The sequence below is a fragment of the Sarcophilus harrisii genome, chromosome 1, assembly GCF_902635505.1.
Source record: "Sarcophilus harrisii chromosome 1, mSarHar1.11, whole genome shotgun sequence".
NCBI lineage: Eukaryota > Metazoa > Chordata > Mammalia > Dasyuromorphia > Dasyuridae > Sarcophilus > Sarcophilus harrisii.
Genome location: NC_045426.1, coordinates 130,387,437 through 130,409,514, shown reverse-complemented (window position 1 = coordinate 130,409,514; position 22,078 = coordinate 130,387,437). Strand labels below are relative to the sequence as shown.

The 22,078-nt window shown below is 34.7% G+C and overlaps 1 protein-coding gene across 2 annotated transcripts in view; it reads right to left on the bottom strand.

Annotated features, from left to right (window-relative positions):
* OSMR (oncostatin M receptor) overlaps positions 1-22,078 on the bottom strand; it is a 66,004-nt gene that overhangs the window by 8,423 nt on the left and 35,503 nt on the right. For both annotated transcript variants that reach the window (XM_023496124.2, XM_012541429.3), the window contains exons 8-13: positions 19,332-19,474; positions 18,735-18,876; positions 15,417-15,493; positions 8,543-8,765; positions 2,908-3,093; positions 1,194-1,298 (exon numbers count right to left, since the gene is read on the bottom strand). In XM_023496124.2, coding sequence (XP_023351892.1) covers positions 1,194-1,298; positions 2,908-3,093; positions 8,543-8,765; positions 15,417-15,493; positions 18,735-18,876; positions 19,332-19,474 — 876 coding nt within the window. The remainder of the gene's footprint in view (positions 1-1,193; positions 1,299-2,907; positions 3,094-8,542; positions 8,766-15,416; positions 15,494-18,734; positions 18,877-19,331; positions 19,475-22,078) is intronic.

Below are 22,078 nucleotides of genomic sequence, written 5' to 3'. Positions count from 1 at the left end.
GGTTGTTAACTCCTATATGCACATCCTTTCTTGTGAAGTTGTGCTATTTACCTCCACTTTACTGATGAAGAAGCTGAGGCTGAAAGAAGTGAAATGACTTGGCCACAGTTTTGCAGCTAATAAGTATCTGAGTCAGGATTTGAAACCAAGTCTTGTTGATGCTTTTGTTTCAGAAGTCTATCTACTATACTGTTTCTACCGACAACTAGACCTTGATGCATCTATATGTAAGAATCTATGCCAAAAATAAGTGAGAGGCAGCTGTAGAGAAGAGGAATTACAAACAGGATTTAGAGGTAGAAGAGGCTCCTTAAGAGATTCTTCTTCTGGTTCAACCTCTTCATTTTACAAATAGGAAAATGAAGAAATTGCCTACTCCAGGAATGGCTCCCTGATCCTTCAGTTGGTAACCACATCAACTTAATAAGCTCAAGTCTAGTGTTTTCCTCACTATATCATATTGTTTTGTGGAGGTGATATTGCTCATATAGGAGGGAAGGAATATTCTAGGAAGTAACAGTATGAAATTAGACAATGGATGTGGAAAGGATGAGGGTCTTTTGGTCTGGCAGTGATTGTTGTTGCTCAGTTTCTTCAGTTATAATCTACTCCTCATGATCGCATTTGGAATTTTCTTGGCAAAAAACAACAACAACAAAAAAACTGAATTGATTTACCATTTCATTGTTCAGCTCATTTTACAGATGAGTAAACTGAGGCAAATAGAGTGACCTAGGGTCATGTATATAAGTAAGTGTCTGAGAATGGATTTGAACTCAGGTCTTCCTGACTCTAGGCCCAGTGCTCTATCCACTGTACCAATTAGCCACCTATAAGTGCTATACTATTATCCCCAATTTACAGATAAGTGACTTGTCTAGTCATGCAGTTACGAATTATCTGAGGCTGGTTTTGGATTTAACTTCCTGATTACAGACTCAGGGCTCTATTTTCACTGTACCACCTAACTGTTCTATGAAATTAATGTAACCAGTTAACATGGCTGATTTTAATAGCTGTAAAATGTGGACCCATGACAGTTAGGATCTTACCAATATGAACTGGCAACACTTTGAAAAATAATATTATTGGGTTGCTGGGGAAATGAGACAAGGATGGTTTAAAGGTTGAAATCTTTCATTTCCAGATGATCCATTCTGAATATGTTAATCACACAAGCAATATTAACTTACCCAGCTCCTGAGTATATCCTGTTTTTTTCTCTAGTAAATAAGCTTCATGTTTTGTGGACAGTCCATAAATTCTAAAATTGTATCTCACTCCAGGCTGAAAGGCAGCTGTGGATGCAGAGGGAGATTTGTTAATGATAGTCATAGCATTTTCATTATTACTGAAAAATTAATAGAGATATTTATTTTAGTTTGGTTTAGTTTAGGGTATTTTAGTCCAGTTTGGTAAAGCATTTAGTTTTCATACTTTGTGGTTTACCTCTTTCAGTGTCCTTTATCTAGATATGCTCTCAGGCCCTCCATTTCCAAGGTAATTAGGCCTTCCTTCATATCTTCTCCTGGACCAGAGGAGCATCTTATCCAAGTACCAAGCCTTTCGCATCTGACTGTTTAGCACAGGGCACAGGGTACCGCTCTTTCTGTGTCTCTGTCTCTGTCCTTGTCTTTCTCTGTTTCTCTGTCTCTTCTCTCTCTCTCTCTCTCTCTCTCTCTCTCTCTCTCTCTCTCTGTCTCTCTCTCTCTCTCTCTCTCTCTCTCTCTCTCACACACACACACACACACACACACACACACACACACACACAGAGGTATCCCTCCACATTCCTTGAGGACATATACTAAGTTTTTTTTCCCCCATCTGTCCTACTAGCCTTTAGAATAAGTTTCCAGACATTGTGTTCATGGAGCTGGAAGTGAGAAGGCATTGTGAAAATTAATGTGAAATCAATCCCAAGCAAGCACAAAGCACTTATAACAAGTAAATGTTACATAAGTGTATTTTGCTTTAAACAATAAATGTTCCTAAAAAGTGTGTAATGAGATTCTTTTGAAAATGGAATCATAGTTAAAATACACTAAAATAATTTTCTCTTTTAATTCATTCTATGTTGGATTGTTTTATCAAGCAAATAACCCCTCCCTAATTTATTTTTTTTTCCTGATTATGCCTTTGCTTGGGCTGTTCCTATTGCCTGGAATTTTCTCCTTTCTTCCTATTAAGTTCTGACCCATTCCTCAAAACCTACTCCAAGAAAAAAAAAACCTTGATCCCTCAGTTGGTTATCACCCCATTCTCTCAACCACACAGGGCATTTTGTTCTTGTAACTGTAATGTACTCATGAAATAATATTGTGCATTATAACTACTTGCAATGGTACCTTATTTCCCTACAGGAAAAAAGGAAGGAAAGAAGGGAATTTAAAGTTGATATAGGACAATTTTTCAACATCGGATTTACAGAAATCAAATGACAGATACTTATATATATTAAATGGGTCATATTGAAGAAGAATTTACAATCTAATATGATTGCCATTCCAAAGAGGCAACTCAAAATAATATACCTAAAGCAGGACAGTAGCAACACCAGTGCCCCCTTAAATCTATATAGATGGACACACCTCATTATAAAGAATTAAGTGTATTTTAAATAGGATCTACATATACTATATTCTACCTGAGGAATCTCATGGGGTTCTATAGAAACAAAGCCCAAGATTCAGCCCAAGTGTTTCCAATGAGAGGTCCACTTTCAGAGAAGTGAAAATATATGCAATTCCCTAAAATAAGATATTGTGAACATCAAACTCTCATCATTCACTGAGCTGAAAGCCAAACCAAGGTGCCTAGAATGCAGTTCAGAAGTTCTGGTCTAATGGGCTTAGCAAGGGAAGGTCATCTAGTCAAGACATTAATTAATCTTAAGGTTGTCTTTACCGGATCTGATGATTGCACTGGTGGTATTGGGACCGAATTTTCTCCACTGGAAATCACAGACTGCATCCTGGGGATAGTTACACCAATCTACAATATAGCCTTCAGCTTTTGCTGGGTCAGGTTTCCAAGACAGATATATTCCATCATTTGTGCCATTAACTCTCTCTTCTGTTATGTTTTGTGCACCTAGAAGAAAACATTGCTCGATTTAAATGAACTGTACATTTTAACCTCCAGAAAATGAACTTTTAAAATATAATTTCATCTCCAAGTAGAAATACTCAATTTAACAAACATTCAGTGTTAATTTTGTGTAAGGCACTGAGATGGTAGTGGGGATACAAAGATGGAAAATGACAAAAGTCTTTCCCTTCAAGCTTATAAATACAGTGGGAATAGGAAAACATGGCATGTATACACAAAAAGCACAATATAAGATAAAATGGGAGCAGGTAGGTGGCACAGTGGACAAAGCCCTGGGCCTAGAGTCACAAAGATTCTTGAACTCAAATTTGGCCTCCAACTCTCACAAGCTGTATAGACCATCAGCAAGTCACTTGACCTTGTTTGACTCAGTTTCCTCATCTGTAAAAAGTGAGCTAGAGAAATAAATGACAAATCATTTTAATATCTTTGCCAAGAAAACTCCAAATGGTTTCACAAAGAATCAGACATGATTGAATGATGATAACAACAAATTCTAACACAACAATAAGGTAAAATGTGATGGGGCTAAAGTAAAGGGAAGAAGATGAGGTAATTAGACCTAGAGAAGTAAAGTAATTTGCCTAAAAAAGTTCTAGGAACATGTAAGAAGGGAGAGGAGTTTCTAATGTAGACAAAGGCCCTAGTATAGAGATGTATTGTGGGCAGGGTGTATTAAGAGGGTTAGTAATGACTTCCTCAACTTTTGGGTACTTCTTTCCCTTACTGAATAGCTTACCCATAGAGAGTCATTAACGATCTTCAGATATCCCTTTTCACTTCTACAACTGCAGATGGAGTTCAGAAGAGAGGAAAGTTTGGGAAGTGAACTGGTGACTTAGAAGATGTAATGAAAAGAGTGGATTTGGAATTAAAGTATCTGAAGCTGCTTTTTGTAGTGACTAGAAACTGGAAAATGAATGGATGCCCACCAATTGGAGAATGGTTGAGTAAATTGTGGTATATGAATGTTATGAAATATTGTTCTGTAAGAAATGACCAGCAGGATGAATACAGAGAGGCCTGGAGAGACTTACACGAACTGATGCTGAGTGAAATGAGCATGACCAGGAGATCATTACATACTTCAACAACAATACTATATGAGGATGTATTCTGATGGAAGTGGACCTCTTCGACAAAGAGAAGATCCAAGTCAGTTCCAACTGATCAGTGATGAATTGATCTACACCCAGAGAAAGAACACTGGGAAATGAATGTGGACTGCTTGCATTTTTGTTTTTCTCCCCAAGTTATTTTTACTTTTCTAAGTCCGATTTTTCTTGTGCAACAAGAGAACTGTATAAATATGTAGACATATATTGTATTTAAGATATACTTTAACATGTTTAACATTTATGAGACTGCCTGCCATCTAGGGAAGGGGGTGGAGGGAAGGAAAGGAAAAGCTGGAACAGAAGTGATTGCAGGGAACAATGTTGAAAAACTACCCATGCATATGTTCTGTCAATAAAAAGCTATAATAATAAAAAAAAAAGTAACTGAGGCTGAATGCCACCTTTCTCCTTCCTAACTATGTGAGGAATGTGGGAAGTTAATGGTAGAGCTCTGAACCTGGAATCAGAAAGAGCTGAATTCAAATTAAGCCTTAGACACTTATCAGCTTTATGACTCTAGGCAAGTTACGTAACTTCGTTTCTTTAATTTCCTCATCTGTAAAATGGAGATAATAATGACACATCTCTCAGGATCATGTGAAGTAAAATGAGACCTTTGTAAAGTGTTTTACAAACTTCAAATTGCTATATTAATGAAGATGATACAATGTTGAAGATGATGATAATGATGATCTTGGGAAAAGATCTTCATCTCTACCATTCTTTTCCAAAAGTCCCATCTAAAACCTCATCTTTTAGGAAATCATCTCAATTTCTCTTAACTAGTGGTTTCCCTCTCTTAATCATTTCCTAATCTCTTAATCATTTCCTAATCTTTGTTGTGCCCTGCTTTCTAGAGCCCCCAAGTTGGGGTGACAAAACATACTGTGCTTTCTAGAGTCCCCATGCCGGGGTGAAAAAACATACCATTTTAGTGGAGGAGTGATGAGGTGAGACTCTCAAGGATGATTAAAATATGGAGTCCATTTATTCCAAGTTCTTTCACCCTTATATACCCTTATACCCTTATGTAACCAAACAATACTGCACATGCACTAAGTATATACTGTACACATGGGACCACATAAACTACTTGCTATTGTATGTAGTTTGCCACCTGGTATCACTCTTCCACCTGGTATCCCTCTGCTTTAATCACAACACAGGTTGTCACCATCCCCTGACTTCTCAGGAAGGCTGAGAGACCTTAGGGAAGATGGGGAGTGGAACCAGATATTATTAGCAGGTTCCCTCTGGGCTGAAGGGTCTTATTCCTTCCCCAGAGTTCCCCTACTATCTGTGGCCCTCTACAAATTTTCATATTTTTTATATATATATATATATATATAATTTGTACATATTCATTTGCTTGTTTTTTCCCCAATTAAGTCACGAGTTCCCTGAGGACCAAGATTGTATTTTGCCTCATGATGTATCCTCAGCATTTAGCACATAATAGTACATAATAAGTACTTAATAAATATTGATTGACTAACAGAAGATCACTTAACCTCTCTAGGTCTCATGTGTAAAACCTCCCTTTTCTCTTTCCTTTCTCCATCCCCTCTTTCTCCTTCTTCTTCTTCATAATTGATTTGCTGAGGGTCACACAGCCAGTAAGTGCTAAGTGTTTGAGGCTAAATTTGAACTCAGTGGAGGAGAGGATGTGGTATTCTGGACCATGGTTTAAAATACAAGAATATAGACTTTGGGGGTGAGAATATACCTGCCAGAGAGATTTGCTAATCCGATCAGGAGGAGCTTCAAATTGAAAGGGGAAAGTTACCAAGTCAGGTAAGAAAGGCATGACATGGAAAGAAGAACAATAGCTATATTTGGTAATTCACAAAAGATAACTAGGAAGAAGGGCAGAACTGATATTTATGGCATCAGATATCTATATGCCATTTTACAAATTAATGTATAGGTAGTACAGTGAATTAGAGACTATTGTGATATATGTCCATATTTGAAGCTAAATGTTTATATATGAAGATTATAAACGTATACAGAGGGCTAGCATTTATATAATATGTATTATGTGCCAGGCACTGTGCTAAGTATTTTACAAATATTATCCTATTTGACCCTTTCAACAACCCTTCCTAACTCTAATTAACTAACTCTCCATTTTTTTATTGGAGAAAAATTAACAAATATCAGTTAAGTGACTTGCTCAAGATCACACAGCTAATAAGCACTCAAAGCTGGATTTAAAGCTCTAAAACTGTAAAGGACCAGAAGGCATCTTTATAACCCCTTAGTTATAATGTAATAGACAATGAGGCACTGACGGGCTCAGTCAGTTGAGCACATGTAATATTTCTTTCTATTGCTAATTCAAAATGTGAAGGTTTGGTGAGCTTCCTTCTGACTATGAGAGACTGAAGGATTGGTGTTATGTGATGAGGAAGAAGTTTTATAATTGGTTTTCCTCAAGCTAGAAAGATTGAGGACAGAGCCAGAATTAATTTCCCATAAAAAAGAATCAACAGTGGGCCCCTTTGAAAGATTAGATTTGTTGTGCTTGGCTCTGAAGACAAAATCAGAAAATGAAAATTTGGTTATTAATTATATCTATTGAGGTCTTGGGCATAAGAAACCCAGTTGATAAAGTAGGGAGATAGAAAGATTTAAAAAAACAAAAAACAAAACAACAGACTTTAGAATCTATCAAAGAATTGTTGTAACTATCTCGTCACACTGTCATTTGGGGCCAAGTAGATTCCAATTGACTTTCAAAGTAAGGCTAATGTTCTCTCTTTCAGGAAATGTTCAGGCTATCTATGTTTACTCTTTTCTCTGCTCTCCTCCTAATCCTCTGGACTTTTTTTCCCCCTAAACCCATAGTCTTCATAACTTGCTGAGGTCTCTTCCCCTACAGACACCTCCTTCTGATTGATAAGTTCTTTCTTGCCCAGAATCATCATTTCAGGAAACACTAGACCAACCATGTTTGCTTCTACTTTTTGTTCATTAATGATTCTGAACTTTTGCATTTCCTTGTATACGTACCGTCCCCTTCCCAGATCTCTTTTATGTATTGTCTTTCATCATTATAAATTCCTTAAAAGTAAGATCTTAAAAAAAAAAAAAGTAAGATCTTTTTTCCCCCTTGTATTTGTAAGCTATGTTAAAGTACGGTTTCTGGCACTTTGTAATCACCCAATAAATGCTAAATTTTTCCATTTTATTGTCATCTGCTGAGAAGTGAAGAACAGAAGATACTTTCCTTATTTTCTACCTATTATTGCTGAGAAGAGAAGTATTTTGTCAAAGGCACAGAATTGAGGAGGATTTTGTCAAGTTTAGGGTGAGGGTCACTACCTTTTCCTAAAAGAATATAATACTACTTCAGCAAAAGATATCACCTAAGTTTGAAACTGGAAGTGACAGTCTAAATTTAGAATATCAGAGAAATAGTCCAGTGGATCAACTTGTAAATTAAGTCCAGCTCAACAGTGGAACTATCTGTTTCATGCTGAAATCACATCCACTGAGGAACTTTTATGGATACTTCCCAAGATAAAAAGTGGATACTGAAGTTTACCATAATTTTAAATTATGCTGGCTAGATATATTTCTTACATGTGTGCTTTACTACTCTGATGTTTTTAATGTGTGCCCACTCTCCTGAAGGACACTGTCAACAGATAGAAAAATGGGATTGGAATTATAGGCACAAGATTATATTAATGTTATATCTTTTCATTTTCAACAAATGTTTTGATAAAGGTTAACTGAGTACTTGTGACTATATTTTTTAAACAGGAAATATACCACTGGAGGCTCATGAACTATAGCATTTGTAGATATAGTTATTTTCAAGGATCCCGAGGGTTGTGATTTAGAGTAGCCTTCTCCCCCTATTCCAACTTTGATCAGCATGTTTGATGGAGGTTGAGGGGAAAAGAGTTACAGCAGAGCCAGTGATGAAGCGTGGGAGGGGAGGAGAAGAAGAGGAGGGAGCACTGGCAATAAGTATGAGAGTTGCTATATATATATGTTTGTATATGTATATGTTTTACTAAAGTAAAAGTCCTTTGAGGGCAAAGACTTTGTGCTATTCCATTCCAGGGCCTTACACAGTGCTTTGTATGGCTTCCAAATGAAATTAAAATTGAACCCGCTACCCATAAAAAGATTCCCCAAGATAAGAAGCAATTAACAACTTTTTATTGTTGTTAGAGAAGCAACTAACAACAGTTTCTTTTATCTCTTAAGTTGGAAAGAACATTTTATGTAAAAATCAAAAGACAGAGGATAGCATCATAATTTCCTGTGAGATTTTTTTTTAAAGGATATATACTTACTGTTTTCAGTATCTCCAGAGACCACGATGACTGAAGGGGTAGAAGATCCAACACTATTGAAGGCTGCAACACTAATCTCATAGGACTGTTGGTCAATAATTTTTTCAGTGCTATTACTGTCTGATTCAGAAAAGAAAATGTCCTCCCTATGCACTTCCCCCAGTGTTTTCATAACTATGATATAATTTTGGATTTTTCCATTAGCTTGAAATGTTGGTAGAGGCTGAAAAGAAATATTGAGAAACATTTTAGAATAGTCTTCACTCTATAGGCCATGCCTAAGATTTTTTTTCCTCCCTAGAGATTTCTAATATTTCCAAATCACATATATACATACATATGTGTGTGATTATGATTTTTATTGATACTTATGTTTTTACTTTACATTGTTTTTGAAAATATCTTCTCCTATCTACCTAGCAAGTATATCTTATAAACAAAGTTTGTTTTTTTTAAATAGGGAAAAGAATCAGTATAGCAAAACTAATCAATATATTGACAGAACCTGACAGTACATGCAATACAATACTCCATATTGATCATTCCCCATCTCTGCAATGAATAAAGATATATTCTCTCACTTATATTCCATGGTCTAACTCAGTCATAGTGTTTAGTTTTGCTCTTTCGTTGTTCTTTCTATTTATATTGTCATGGTTATTGTGACTATTGAGAGCATGATTTTCTAAATTAATCATGTCACTTATTTTGATCTGAGAATGGGCAGTCAAGTAAAAACCAGGAGAACTGGGAGTACTGGACTTGGAATCAAAAAAGGTAATTTGTGTCCTGGCACACTATAATCCTGGAACATAGTTTCACCTTTTTTTTTTGGGGGGGGGAGGCCTTGGTTTCTTAATCTTCAAAATGAGGGAATTGGATTAGTGGGTCTCTGTTATCCCTTCCATTTCAAAAGGAGATCCCAAGTCTTAAAGAATAAAAATGACTTTTTTTTTAAATTAGAGTTGGGCAAAGAGAAGCCAGTGAAGTTTTAGAGACCAAGATACAATAAAACAAAATATAAAGAATGAAAAAATAGAATAGAATGTGAGATTATAAGAAAAACAACAGATATGAAGAACAGACCAAGAGCAAAACATAAGAATAAGTGATCTATCTGAAATTTATGATCCCCCCCAAAATACTTGACACAATAATGCAAGAAAAAAGATAATAAAGAAAATAGTCCTGAGACAGTTAAGTGGTGTAATGGATAGACCATTAGCCCCAAAGTCAAAAGGACCTGAATTCAAAACTAGCCGCAGACACTTGACAATAATAGCTGTATGATCTTGGGCAAGTTACTCAATCCCAATTGCCTTGCCAAAAATAAAAACAAAACACAACAGTCCTGAAGTGATCAAACAAGAGGAAAAAGTATAAATAGAAAAAAAAAATCTACCAATCACCACCTCAAAGAGATCTTATAAGTAAAACATAAAGGAACAATATTGCCAAATTTTGAAACCCCCAGTTCAAAGAGAAAATTTTACAAACCACAACAATAACCACTACCACCACCACAACAACAATAAAGCAAATTCAAATATGTTGGAGGTACAATTAGAATTGCACAGGACCTATCAGTGACTATAATAAAAAACTGCAAGTTCTGGAATACTATCAACAATCAAAAGAGCTAGAGTTGAGGCTAAAATGTATCCAGAAAAAATTAAGTATTATATTGACCTAGAAAAAAGAATAATTACAAATTATTGCTGACTAGATGCTGACTCTTGTACTGTTGAAGGAATACAAAAGTGACCAGTACCTTCTGACCTCTAAACTTCAGGTACCTAAAGCAGAATTCTGGATACTCCAATGTAAATAAAAACCTCAAACATCCTATCCTTATAGTCCTAGGCACAGCAGACCTGGCCCTGGAGAAAATAAGGCACATTTTTGCTTTTCCATAAGTGATTAAATGTTTTTTTTATAATCCTCTCATTTCTGAATATACCCATCCACACCCAAAACATCCCTTGTCACTGACCACATTCTAAAAATATGTGCAGCCTTCTGCCTTCCTGGTTCCCCATGAAACATTTCATTATCTAGTCTCCATTACCATCATCTGAGCAACTGAAAACTCAGAGTTTAAATTCTTTTATGAACTTTTCATTTTCACTGTTGTATATATTGTTCATCTGGTCCTACTTATTTTATTTTCCTTTAGTTCATATATATCTTCCCATGATTCTCTGAATTCTGGCTTTTTTTTTTTTTTTTTTTTTACTACCCATGACTATTCTATTGCATTCCTGTTTCATAACTTTTCACACATTCTTTAGTTGATGTATACCCACCTTATTTCCAATTTTTTATTGTAACAGAAAATGCTGGCAGGAGTTATTGAGAATTTCTTTTTTTCACCAATAGAAATTTATACTTCTTGGAAGCTCCAATTATTAAGATTTATTGTTATTTGTCCTTTGCTCCAGAAGAGGACCATTACATCAGAAAGGAGATGTCATGACTTGCAAGTGAATTGGATTTAAGAGAGAGAAGGCTGTGCAAAATCACCATCTTCCCTTCCCCCTCCAGAGCCATCTGGGTCTAGTGGCCAAATATAGATCAAGATGACTAGAGATGGTACCCTAAGGTTTGTACTAGACTTTAAAAAAGGAAAGGAAAATTCACCATACCACCCAAGATGGCCCATTTTACTTCAAAATAATTCTAATTGCTGGGAAGTATTTCCTTACATTGAACTTAATTGACTCTATAGTTCCTTATTCATTTTTTTTTTTAATTTCAGCCCCTTAATCATTTCCTAATTTTTCCTTTTTGTGGCAGCCTTTCAAGTACTTGAAGACAGCTCTCCTGTCTCTTTACCACCACCTCCCTTCCTCTCCATATCAGCCCTTTCCCAAACTCTCTTTTTAGTAGGTTAAAGATTCTAAGTTCTCAATCAATTCTACATGGCTTCCTAGTCACTATTTAGGTCACTGTCTTCTGAGAGTGTTCCAGTTTGTTAATGTCTTTACTAAGAGGAAGCTTTCAGAAGTGAGACTATTACGTCTTTTATTTTGTACATGATTCTCCCTCAATGTAGACTAAGATTTTGGGCTTTGGGGATACCATTTCCTTTATTTACTCCTATTGAAATTGCAGATTACTATAGACTTTAAACTTTTTAGCAAAACTGCTCTCTAGTTGACTATTCCCTCCTATCCTGAAATTGGAACTGTGTAGGTCTTCAAATTTATCCCCATTTTATTTCATCTTATTAGTCATATCCCCCCATTCTATCTTATCAAAAAAAGTTTTAATTGCCATCTACTATGTTCACTAGCCCTGCCAACTATCCTTCATCTGCAAATTTGATAAGAATATAATCTATGTCTCCAACCAAGTCACTGATAGAAATGTTTAACAGCACAGGAGTTCAAAGAAAATTGATTCCTGGGTATTCCACTCTATCCAAGTGGACATTTAGCTTACATCTTTCAATATCATCCACAAAACTAATATAAAAGAATATGAGAAATCCTTGGCTAAAACCCAGGTAAACTACTTCTGCAATCTTTCCATGATAGCATCCCTGTCAAAAAAGGAAATGAAATTAGTTTGTCATGACTTACTCTTGATTAAGATGCTCTGACTCTAAAAATAACAATAAAATTCACTTGGAAGAACAAAAGGACAAGAATATCAAGGCAATCTCAGTGGAAAAAAATCGTCAAGATTACCTTGAAGAAAGGTAATCTAGCTGTACCAGATCTCAAACTGTATCATTATATACAAGATATAATTATCAAAACAATCTGGTATTGGCTAAGAGATGGAATAGTGGATCAGTGGAATAGATTAAGTATCAACACACAGTACTAAATGACCATAGTAATAGTATATGATAAACTCAAAGATTCAAGCTTTGGGGACAAAAACTCATTATCTGACAAAAACTTCTGGAAAAACTAGAGAAACTAGGTATAGACCAACATTTCATATCATATACCAAAATAAGATCAAAATAGGTATATGATTTACATATAAAAGATGACACATAAACAAATTAGAACAGCATGGAATAGTATACCTGTTAGATTTATGAATAAGTTAAGAATTTAGGATCAAACAAGAGATAGATATTATTATGAAATATAAAGGAGAAATTTTGATTATATAAAATTAAAAAGTTTTTTCATAAACAAAACCAAATATAACCAAAATTAGGAGAGCAGAAAATTGGGGAAAAATTTTTTGAGCAAGTATTTCTGATAAAGATCTCATTTCTTAAATATGTAGAGAACTGAGTCAAATTTATAAAAATACAAATGATTCCCCAGCTGACAAATGGTCAAAAGATATGAACAGGCAGTTTTTGTACAAAGAAACCACAACTATCTATAGTTATATGAAAAAATCTTCTAAAATAACACTTATTAGAGAAATGCAAATTAAAACAACTCTGTACCATCTTATACCTATCAGACTACTATGACAAAAAAGGAAAATAATAAATTTTGGAGAGAATGTTGAGAAAATTGGGATACTAATTTGTTGGAGTTGTAAACTGATCCAACCATTCTGGAGTGCAATATGGGAGCTATGTCCAAAGGGCTATGAAACTCTGCATACCCTTTCATACAGCAATATCACCGCTAAGTTTATATCTCAAAGAGATTTTTTTTAAAAAGGAAAGGATATACTTAAACAAAAATATTTATAGCAGTTCTTTTTGTGGTGATTAAGAATCAGAAATTGAGGGGATATCCATCAGTTGGAGAATGGCTGAACAGGCTGTGGTATATAATTGTGATGAAATATTATTGTGCTACAAGAAATGAAAAAAAGGACGATTTCAGAAAAATCTGGAAAGACATATGAACTGAAGCAAAATGAAATGAGCAGAATCAGGAAAACATTATATACAATAACAACAATATTATACTATAAAGAATTGTGAATGACTTAGCTATACTCAGCAATATAATGATCCAAGATAATCCCAAAGGATTCATGTTGAAACAAACTATCTCCCTCCAGAGAAAGAATTGATATTGTCTGAATACAGACAAAAATATACTATTTTCACTTTATTTCTTTCATTTTTTATGTCTGAATCTTCTTGTACAAAATGATAAAAATAGAAATATTTCACATGATTGCATAGGTATATCTATATATATTAGATTGTTTACTATTTCAGGGAAGGGGGAGGAGGGAAGAAAGAGAAGGATATAATTTGGAATTCAAAACTATTTTTAAAATGTTAAAAATTGTTTTAACATGTAATTGGAGAAAGTAAAATATTATTAAAAAGAATAAAGATAGATATTTAGATAATCTTGGATTGGATTTCTCTGTTCCAGGTTCACAAAATATATCTCTTTCTTATAAATTATAGGTATGAATGAGTTTGAATAAGATTCCTAGCTTAAAATCGTCTGAGTTATTTTTGCCTTTTCAGGAACTTACTTAGTTGTGTGGATTTTTTTTTTTTTTTTGGTAAATTCACAGCACATTTTGAAAATTCACACAACAATTTGAATACATATTCACTCCTTTATAGCCATCCTTATTGTCAATGAAAGCAATATACATTAATTAAAGCAAAAGATAAAGAAGATTTTGCTTTATTCTCTTTATAAGATTCTTCTGATAATTAATCATTATTCTTCTGCACTATGGACTTATTCTTTTCTATCATTCAACTTGCATTTGGAAGGGAAAAAAAAGATACTCTGACTCTTACTGATTGATGTTCTTTTTTCTAAATATTCACAAATTCTACTTTTGTTTAATTTTGCCAGCATTTAAAATCAAGTTCACTTGCCAATATTGTAAACATTTCTTCTCTCTCTCTCTTTTAAAAACAACAACATCTTTTCCATTTTCTCCCTCTTCCAAGACTTTTCAAAGATTACCAGTCGCAATTCAGCTGCCATATCTCCCAGTTCTTTCAGAACTCTGGCATGTAGTTTATATGAACTGAAGGATTTAAACTTATTGAAAGTTTAGTTATGTCCTCTTATCTCTTCATTTATCTTTCCTTTCTGATGTCATCCTCCTTGACAAAGAAATCATTATTGAATGGTTTTGTCTTTTTTCACTGTCTATTATCATTTCATCTACTCTTAAACAATAAGGTTAACCTTCTTTGATCTTCTTACCCCCAACATATCTTTAAATATCTTGTCCTTATAAAAAAATTTGATATTTAAATTTAAAATCATATTTAAAATAAAAAACCTTAAATATGCTGCTTTTAGCAAGGAAATATTATAAATAGGATCATAGATCTAGAGGTGGAGGAGATTTGTTAGAGATCATCTTGTCTAATGCCCTCATTTTGTGAATGAGTAACTAAGGCTCACAAAGGAGAATGAGTTGCCCAAGATCATAAAGGTAGTAAGGAATAGAGCTGAGATTTGACCCCAGGACAACTGTCCCACATTCTGCACTCTTTCCCCTGGACCACAATGAATTGGGAAAATGAAACAATCAAAACTGGGCATCTGGAAGCTTAATCTAGGATGACATGAAGGAGACAAATAACTAGAATGAGAGAACTGTCAGGAAACTATTGCAACAGTCCAGGCATATTAGGAGGATATCTAGAGTAGAAGCAGTGAAAATAGTAAGGAGGGAACAAATGTGAAGGATACTGAGGAAAAAGAACTTGGTAAGTGATTGAATGTTGCAGGGGTGAAGATGAAGTAGGAAATCAAAGAAGTCACTGGAATTATAAGCATTTGGGGGGAAATGGGGATGCTTTTAATAATAAATAGAAAAGTTGGGAAAAGGAACAGGTTTTAGGGAGAAATGATGAAATAAATTTCAGATATGCAAATCTTAGAGTAGTCATGGAACATTTAGGGGAAGCTATACAGAAAGCATTTGGAAACCTGAGTCCAAAAAAACTCACCTTCCAGAATATTTTCACATTATATCCCATTGAAACTGGTTCCACAATTCTCCAGACATCAAGAGCCCCTGAGGGCACTAAAATGAACCAAAGAAAAGGTTTCAGGCCATGCCAAGAACTCATAGCAAGACATTCAGTTGTCTCCAGTTCAGAAAAGAAACTTTTGCCCAACCTCTTACCAACCAATTTCTCTGTTCATCTATGTGTGTCGCTGAACACTGAAGGAGGAAGGGAAAATAAACAACAACATTCTAAATGAATTCATTAAAATTTATATTATATAACTATGCTATACTATATAACTATAGAAATTTATACTATATAATCTCAACTGACATTAGGTAATGTCAAAACAAAGTAGAGAAATCACTGTAATGAAATATTAAGTGTAGCGAGAATTAACAAATATATAGAATTCATAGAAACAGGGGAAGATGTATATCAAGTAACACAGAGTGAAATAAAAAGAAATGGGAGAACATAAATATTGACTACAACAATGAAAATGAAAAAAATCACTAGAAAAAGATGAACTCATGATGAATGAATGGAAAACCAATAATGGTCCTAGCGTCCTAAACACTTCCTTCTCCTCAAAAAGAGGGAAGAGAGGAGGGCAGAATATTTTTTTATTTTGTATTTTTTTTTCTTATGAGAAAGGATTCAATTGGGGTGGAGGGAGAAGTGATGAGATATGAGGGTGTGTATATCTGGAAAGATAGTGGGGTAAAAACAAAAGACATCAATAATTTTTTTTTCTTTAGAAGAAAGGATGTAAATTCTATTAAAGTAAGGACTGCTTTGTTTTTGCTTTTGTATTCCTAGAACCCTGCACAATGCTTTGATCACAGTAGATTCTTAATATTTATTGAATGAAATTACATTTGTTGGATAGGATAATCTATAGAAAGTAAGCCAGGTAAATTCTCTTAATTCCAGAATTTCCAAGGGTAGGAGGCCACCATGATTCTTTTGCCTGATTTCTAAAAGTACAAAAGGTACCTATTAACCTGAAAGATGCTATACAGATACTTGATGGTGAGCTAGGAGATGTCAGAGCTGAAAAGTTTCCCTCTCTTGTTATCTGAATCCCTGTCCAAATTGCCCAAAATTCCCAGTTAAATTGGCATTAAAAAACAAAAACTACTTTATCTGTGACTGACCACTTAAACATGAGAAATAAATTCTTTTAACTCCAAACAAAATCTCCAGTTTGGGTTTCACTTTTGAACTTATAACCCTCAGAGCATACATCTGTAAAGTACTCAGAAAACAAAAATGAAATCTATGTCCATTTGAAATTTTAAAAAAATTAAATGAAAGAAAAAAACATTCAATTATAAGTTCTTTATTTTGCTTAGTACTTTGTAAGCGGCTCAATAATCTTCTAATAAAATGATATCTTTTTTGATATAGTTTTCTTTTTGACAAAACATATGCATGGGTAATTTTTCAACATTGACCCTTACAAAAACTTCTGTTCCAACTTTTCCCCTCCTTCCCTCCACCCCCTCCTCTAGATGGCAGGTTGTCCCATACATATTAAATATGTTAAAATATATGTTAAATACTATATGTATATATATTTATACAATTATCTTGTTGGATTTAGGAAGAATATGAAAATAACCTGGAAAGAAAAACAAAAATGAAAGCAAACAATAACAGAGTGTAAATGCTATGTTATGGTCCACACTCATTTCCCAGTGTTCTTTTGCTGGGTGTAGCTGGTTCTATTCATTAATGATCAATTGGAATTGATTTGGATCCTCTCATAAAATGATCTCCTGTGACAGAAAATCAAGAGATCCATCAGCCTGAAAAAATAATCTTCTTTCTTCTGTCAATGTTTCTAATATATGGCACTAGGAGAAAGGATTTTCAAGATTTGCTTCCCCTTTAGGATACAGACTAACCTGCATGACCTTAAGTAAGCCACTAATTACTTTTTTCTAAGCCACATCTGTAAAATGGAAATACTCTGCCTTATCTGAGAGGCTAAGGTCAAGATCAAGATGTAAGATCTTTGATTCTATGATTATTTGGGTAGAATAAGTTCATGCTGCTTATCTCTGTTATAAGGCAAAAGTTTTGTAAGCCTCAAAATGTTATATAAAGATGAATTAATAATTCACCTTGCACAATGCCTAGAGAACCATCCACACAGTCAAGACCTGGCTTCAAGTCCTGCCTGACTCATGCTGACTATGTGACCCAGGATATGATTCAACTTCTCAAAGCCACAGGCATCTTTTGGCAACAGAAATGGCAGAGACAGACAGATAGGCACAACTACATAGAGACATAGATGTAATATTCTTCTCTAAAATGTAATGTTCTCTGGGACAGGTTTCTTGGGAGGCTTCTGTAGGCAGCCTTCATTTCAGTTCAGAGTAATCACCCCAAATGTAGCCAAGAGTTAAAGTCCAAATCCTTTATTGTCTCCTTCAAAGTCTTATCTCCTTCACTTGGGGCTCGGCTAGTTTTTCTTAGAGGCCTTCTGCAGTCTTGTTTCCGAGAGCTTAAGCTGTCTTCTCTGGCTTTTGAATCTCCTCAACTGAATCCTAGGTGAGGCTCTGAGAGCTTCTAGTGGGCTTGTACGTCTGGCTGTGAGAGCTTCTTGCTTATATGCTGTACACTGAGTATATACCAATCATTATATCACTAGGAAACCATTATTTGTTGTAGGATTAAATCAATGCTAAACTAGATTTAACCACTGACTCCTCAATTCCACTTACTTAGCACCTTGTAATAATCCTAACACATAGAGAAAGACAGAGAGAGATTGAGGAAGACAGACAAAGGAGGGAGGACAGAGGCAGAGAGAGATTGAGGAAGAGATGGGGGGAGGAAGGAAAGAGGGAGAGAGGAAGGAGAGAGAGAAGGAGGGAAAGAGAGAGAAAAGGATGGAGACAGATTAAAAAAGACAGAGAAATGGGAGGAGGACAGAGACAGAGAAAGAGTGCAAACATATTACATATTGGTAAAGATTTGAAGAGAAAGATTGTACAGTTTACTTTGCTATCCCCGTTTTCAATAGCTCTGAATTAATAGATCTGAATTGATTGAAGATATTTTCTCATTGGGGGATTCCTTTCACCAATGGAATTACAGGTCCATACACTAACACCTTCCTCCCCCCAAGTTTAAAAAATTATGTATTTGATACAGGAAATGTTTTTAGAAGTATGCCAAGTGGAACACAAAACCCTGATGATTTCCACTAATTACTCAAGTTTTAGGCAGTACCATGAGCCTGCAGACAAGTCTCAAACAACAAATGTCTTGGGGCTGCATGCAGTGGATCAAACTTACCATCTTCTTTTGTGGTGAAGTTTTTGCTTTTCCATTCGCTCCATTTCCAAAAGTGGTTGGCAGTGCAGCAACGTACTTGAGTTGAATATGCTGTATAAGGTTGTAGTTCTCTTAAAGTAAATTGAGACCTGGAAGTGTTGTACTGGAGAATCAAAGAAGAAATGATAAAGAGTTTCTGTGATAAACATTCAGCTTCCCACAGCCACAGGCATCATAACTATTATAATAGAAAGCTTCCAGATGTCATCTTGGAGTGAGTTTCCCCTTCACCTTGTCTTCACCATCCCCCAAAGTTTCCAAAATCTCAATCTTTTTTCCATAGATCAATATCTTGCCCTGTACATCTGTAAAGAAATGAAGTGCCTTTTTTTTTATTCCCTTTGGCCCATAGACATTTTCTGATCCATGACCTTGACGCAAAAATTCCCATTTAATTCTGACCAGACCTATCTTGATTTGAACTGAAATCTCTCAACAATAAGAAATTAATGTGGAGATCCCAATACATCATATGCCCTTTGATGCCAGAAGTCAAGAAGAAAAATCTAAATAACTTTCAACAGCTCAATTCCATAAGCCAAGGACCATTTTTTTTACCTGTATTACTTTTCCATCATGATAGACTTCAATCTGACACAAAAAACTGAGTCTTTTTTGATTGGGAATAATTTTCCATTTCAGTGTTGCCTCTGTTTCACTTACATGTTTAATAGATATTTCACCAACAAGCTGTGGTTGAACTGTTAAGGGAGTAAAAAAAACGAATATAGATCAAAAATGTGTTCTTTAAATAAAAAAACAAATTCCTACAAATTCTGGTAAAAGTAGATTAAAACATTCATTTGATATAGTGGCTAGAAAGCTATCTTAAGAAAAATCAGAAGGAAGTGTATATAGCAGTATCAGAGTATAGGACAAAGCTGTAATCATCAAGACAATTTGATACTGGGTAAGAAATAAAGGTGCTGATCAGTGGAATAGATTAGACATACAATTTTTAAAAAGCAAATAAATGAGCAAAGTAGGTTAATGCTGATAAACCCAAAAATTTTAACTATTGGGGCAAGAATTCTCTATTCAATAAAAATTCTTGAGAAAATTAGAAAGTAGTATGACAGAAATTAGGTAGAGACCAATATCTCATATGGAGACCAATATAAGCTCAAAATGGGTAGATGATTTGGACATGAAGGTGACCAATATAGCCAGATTAGAGACACATGAAAAAATTATCTGTTAGATCAATGGAAAAGGGAAGGATTAATGACCAAACAAGAGCTGAAAGGTTCATGGGAGGTAAAATAGGTAATTTTGATTAGACAGATTTTGCACAAACAAAATCAATGCTAGAAGAAAAGCAGGAAATTTGGATAAAAAAAATCTTTACAAGTTTCTCGACAAAGGTTTTATTTATAAAGAACTAAATCAAATTTACAGGAAAAAGATCCATTCTCTAATTGGTCAAAGGATATAAACAGGCAATTTTCAGAGGAAGAAATTGAAGATATTAATAGCCATATTTTAAAAAAATTCTCTAAATTAGCAATAAGAGCTGTTCCTCACACAAAGTATTCAGCAAATATTTCTTGACTTGACTGACTTAACTTTTGGTTATTTTAGCACAAAAACTAGTCAAATATCTCCATCCAAATAAGAAAATGACACTAGGTATGTAATATCTTCTTTTTGGAAAACATCTTCCCTTCTCTCCTCCCTAAAAAAATAAGTTTTCCATAATAACTATGGCATGATTAAGGTACAATACATATAGGGAAGTCATTTGGCAAATCAAAATAACATGATAACTGAGCAGGAAGAGAAGATTGTAAGTAGGGGAGGATTGTTGCTTCTAATTCTCCAGTGAGAGGAAAATGTTATTAAGTAATGGAGGATTGCTAACATTAAAACTTGATTTAAGAGAAACCTTATCATAGAATCATTCATAGCACTAGAGCTGGAAGGCATATCTCACAGTCTAGTTCAAACTCCTTTCTCATTTTAAATTTGAGGGAATGAACAGTAGTCCAGAAAAATTAAATGATTTGTCCAGAACTACATAAGTAAAAAACAGAACGGAATAGATGAAAAATAGGTGCTCTTGTTGTGTCCTGCTCTCTGGACCCCCAAGTTGGGATGGCAAAACATACCCTCAGTGGAGGAGTGATGAGATGAGACTCCCAAGGATGGTGAAATATGGAGTCTGTTTATTCCAAGGTCTTCCCCCTTTATATACCCTAATGCCCTCATGTAACCAAAACAACACTGGGCATGCGCTAAGCATGTACTGCATATGTGGGGCCACATAAACAACTTGCTTTTGTATGTAGATTGCCTCCTGGTATCACTCTTCCACCTGGTATCACTCTGCTTCAATCACAACATTTATCACTGCCCCTTGACTTCTCAGGAAGGGTGAGAGCTCTTAGGGGAGATGGGGAGCCAAATCAGACATTGTTAGCAGATTCCCTCTGGGCTGAAGGGTCTTATACTTCACCCAGAGTTCTCCCACTGACTGTGACCTTCTACACCTCTAATGGTAGAGTCAATGCCTCTTTCACCTTGCCTTAGGTCCTGGAGAAATGAATGTGTGTGTGTGTGTGTGTGTGTATGTAAAGAAATCTATTTGAGTATATAAATGTTGTATATGTGTGTTTATGCATGGATGTGTGTGTATATATATGTATATATGCATGTGTATACTTACATGTATTATATATGCATACTGTGTATATGTTTATACAAGTGCTTAATTAAATATGTGTGTATATACATGTATTTGTGTATATGTGCATGGTGCATTGTGTGCAGTATGTATATTTGTGTGTTTAAATGTATTATGTATATGTGCACAGTGTGTATATGTACATATAGGTATGTGTGTACATGAACATATATGTGTATGTATCTATGTGTATAGGTATATGACTATATATGTATGTGTTCATATATCAGCATGTGGTTTGTATGTGTGTGTATATATGTCTATATTTAGATATACATGTATGTGTATTAGTATATATATGTATGCTTATATAGTGTATGTATATATATATATATATGCATATGTACTGTGTATATGTATGTTAATATGTGTTATATATATGCCTCTGTGTATATGTGTGCATATGTATTATATGTAATGTGGATAGTTGTACACAAATATATATGTATGTATATATAGGTGTGCATATATGTATTTTGCAGATTTATGACTATACATGTATATGTATGTATATGTGTATATATAGATATGTGTATATATACTTAAATGTGTATGTGTATATATGTATTGTGTATATGTGCATGAATATATGTGTATGAGAATATGTGCATGTATGTCTGCA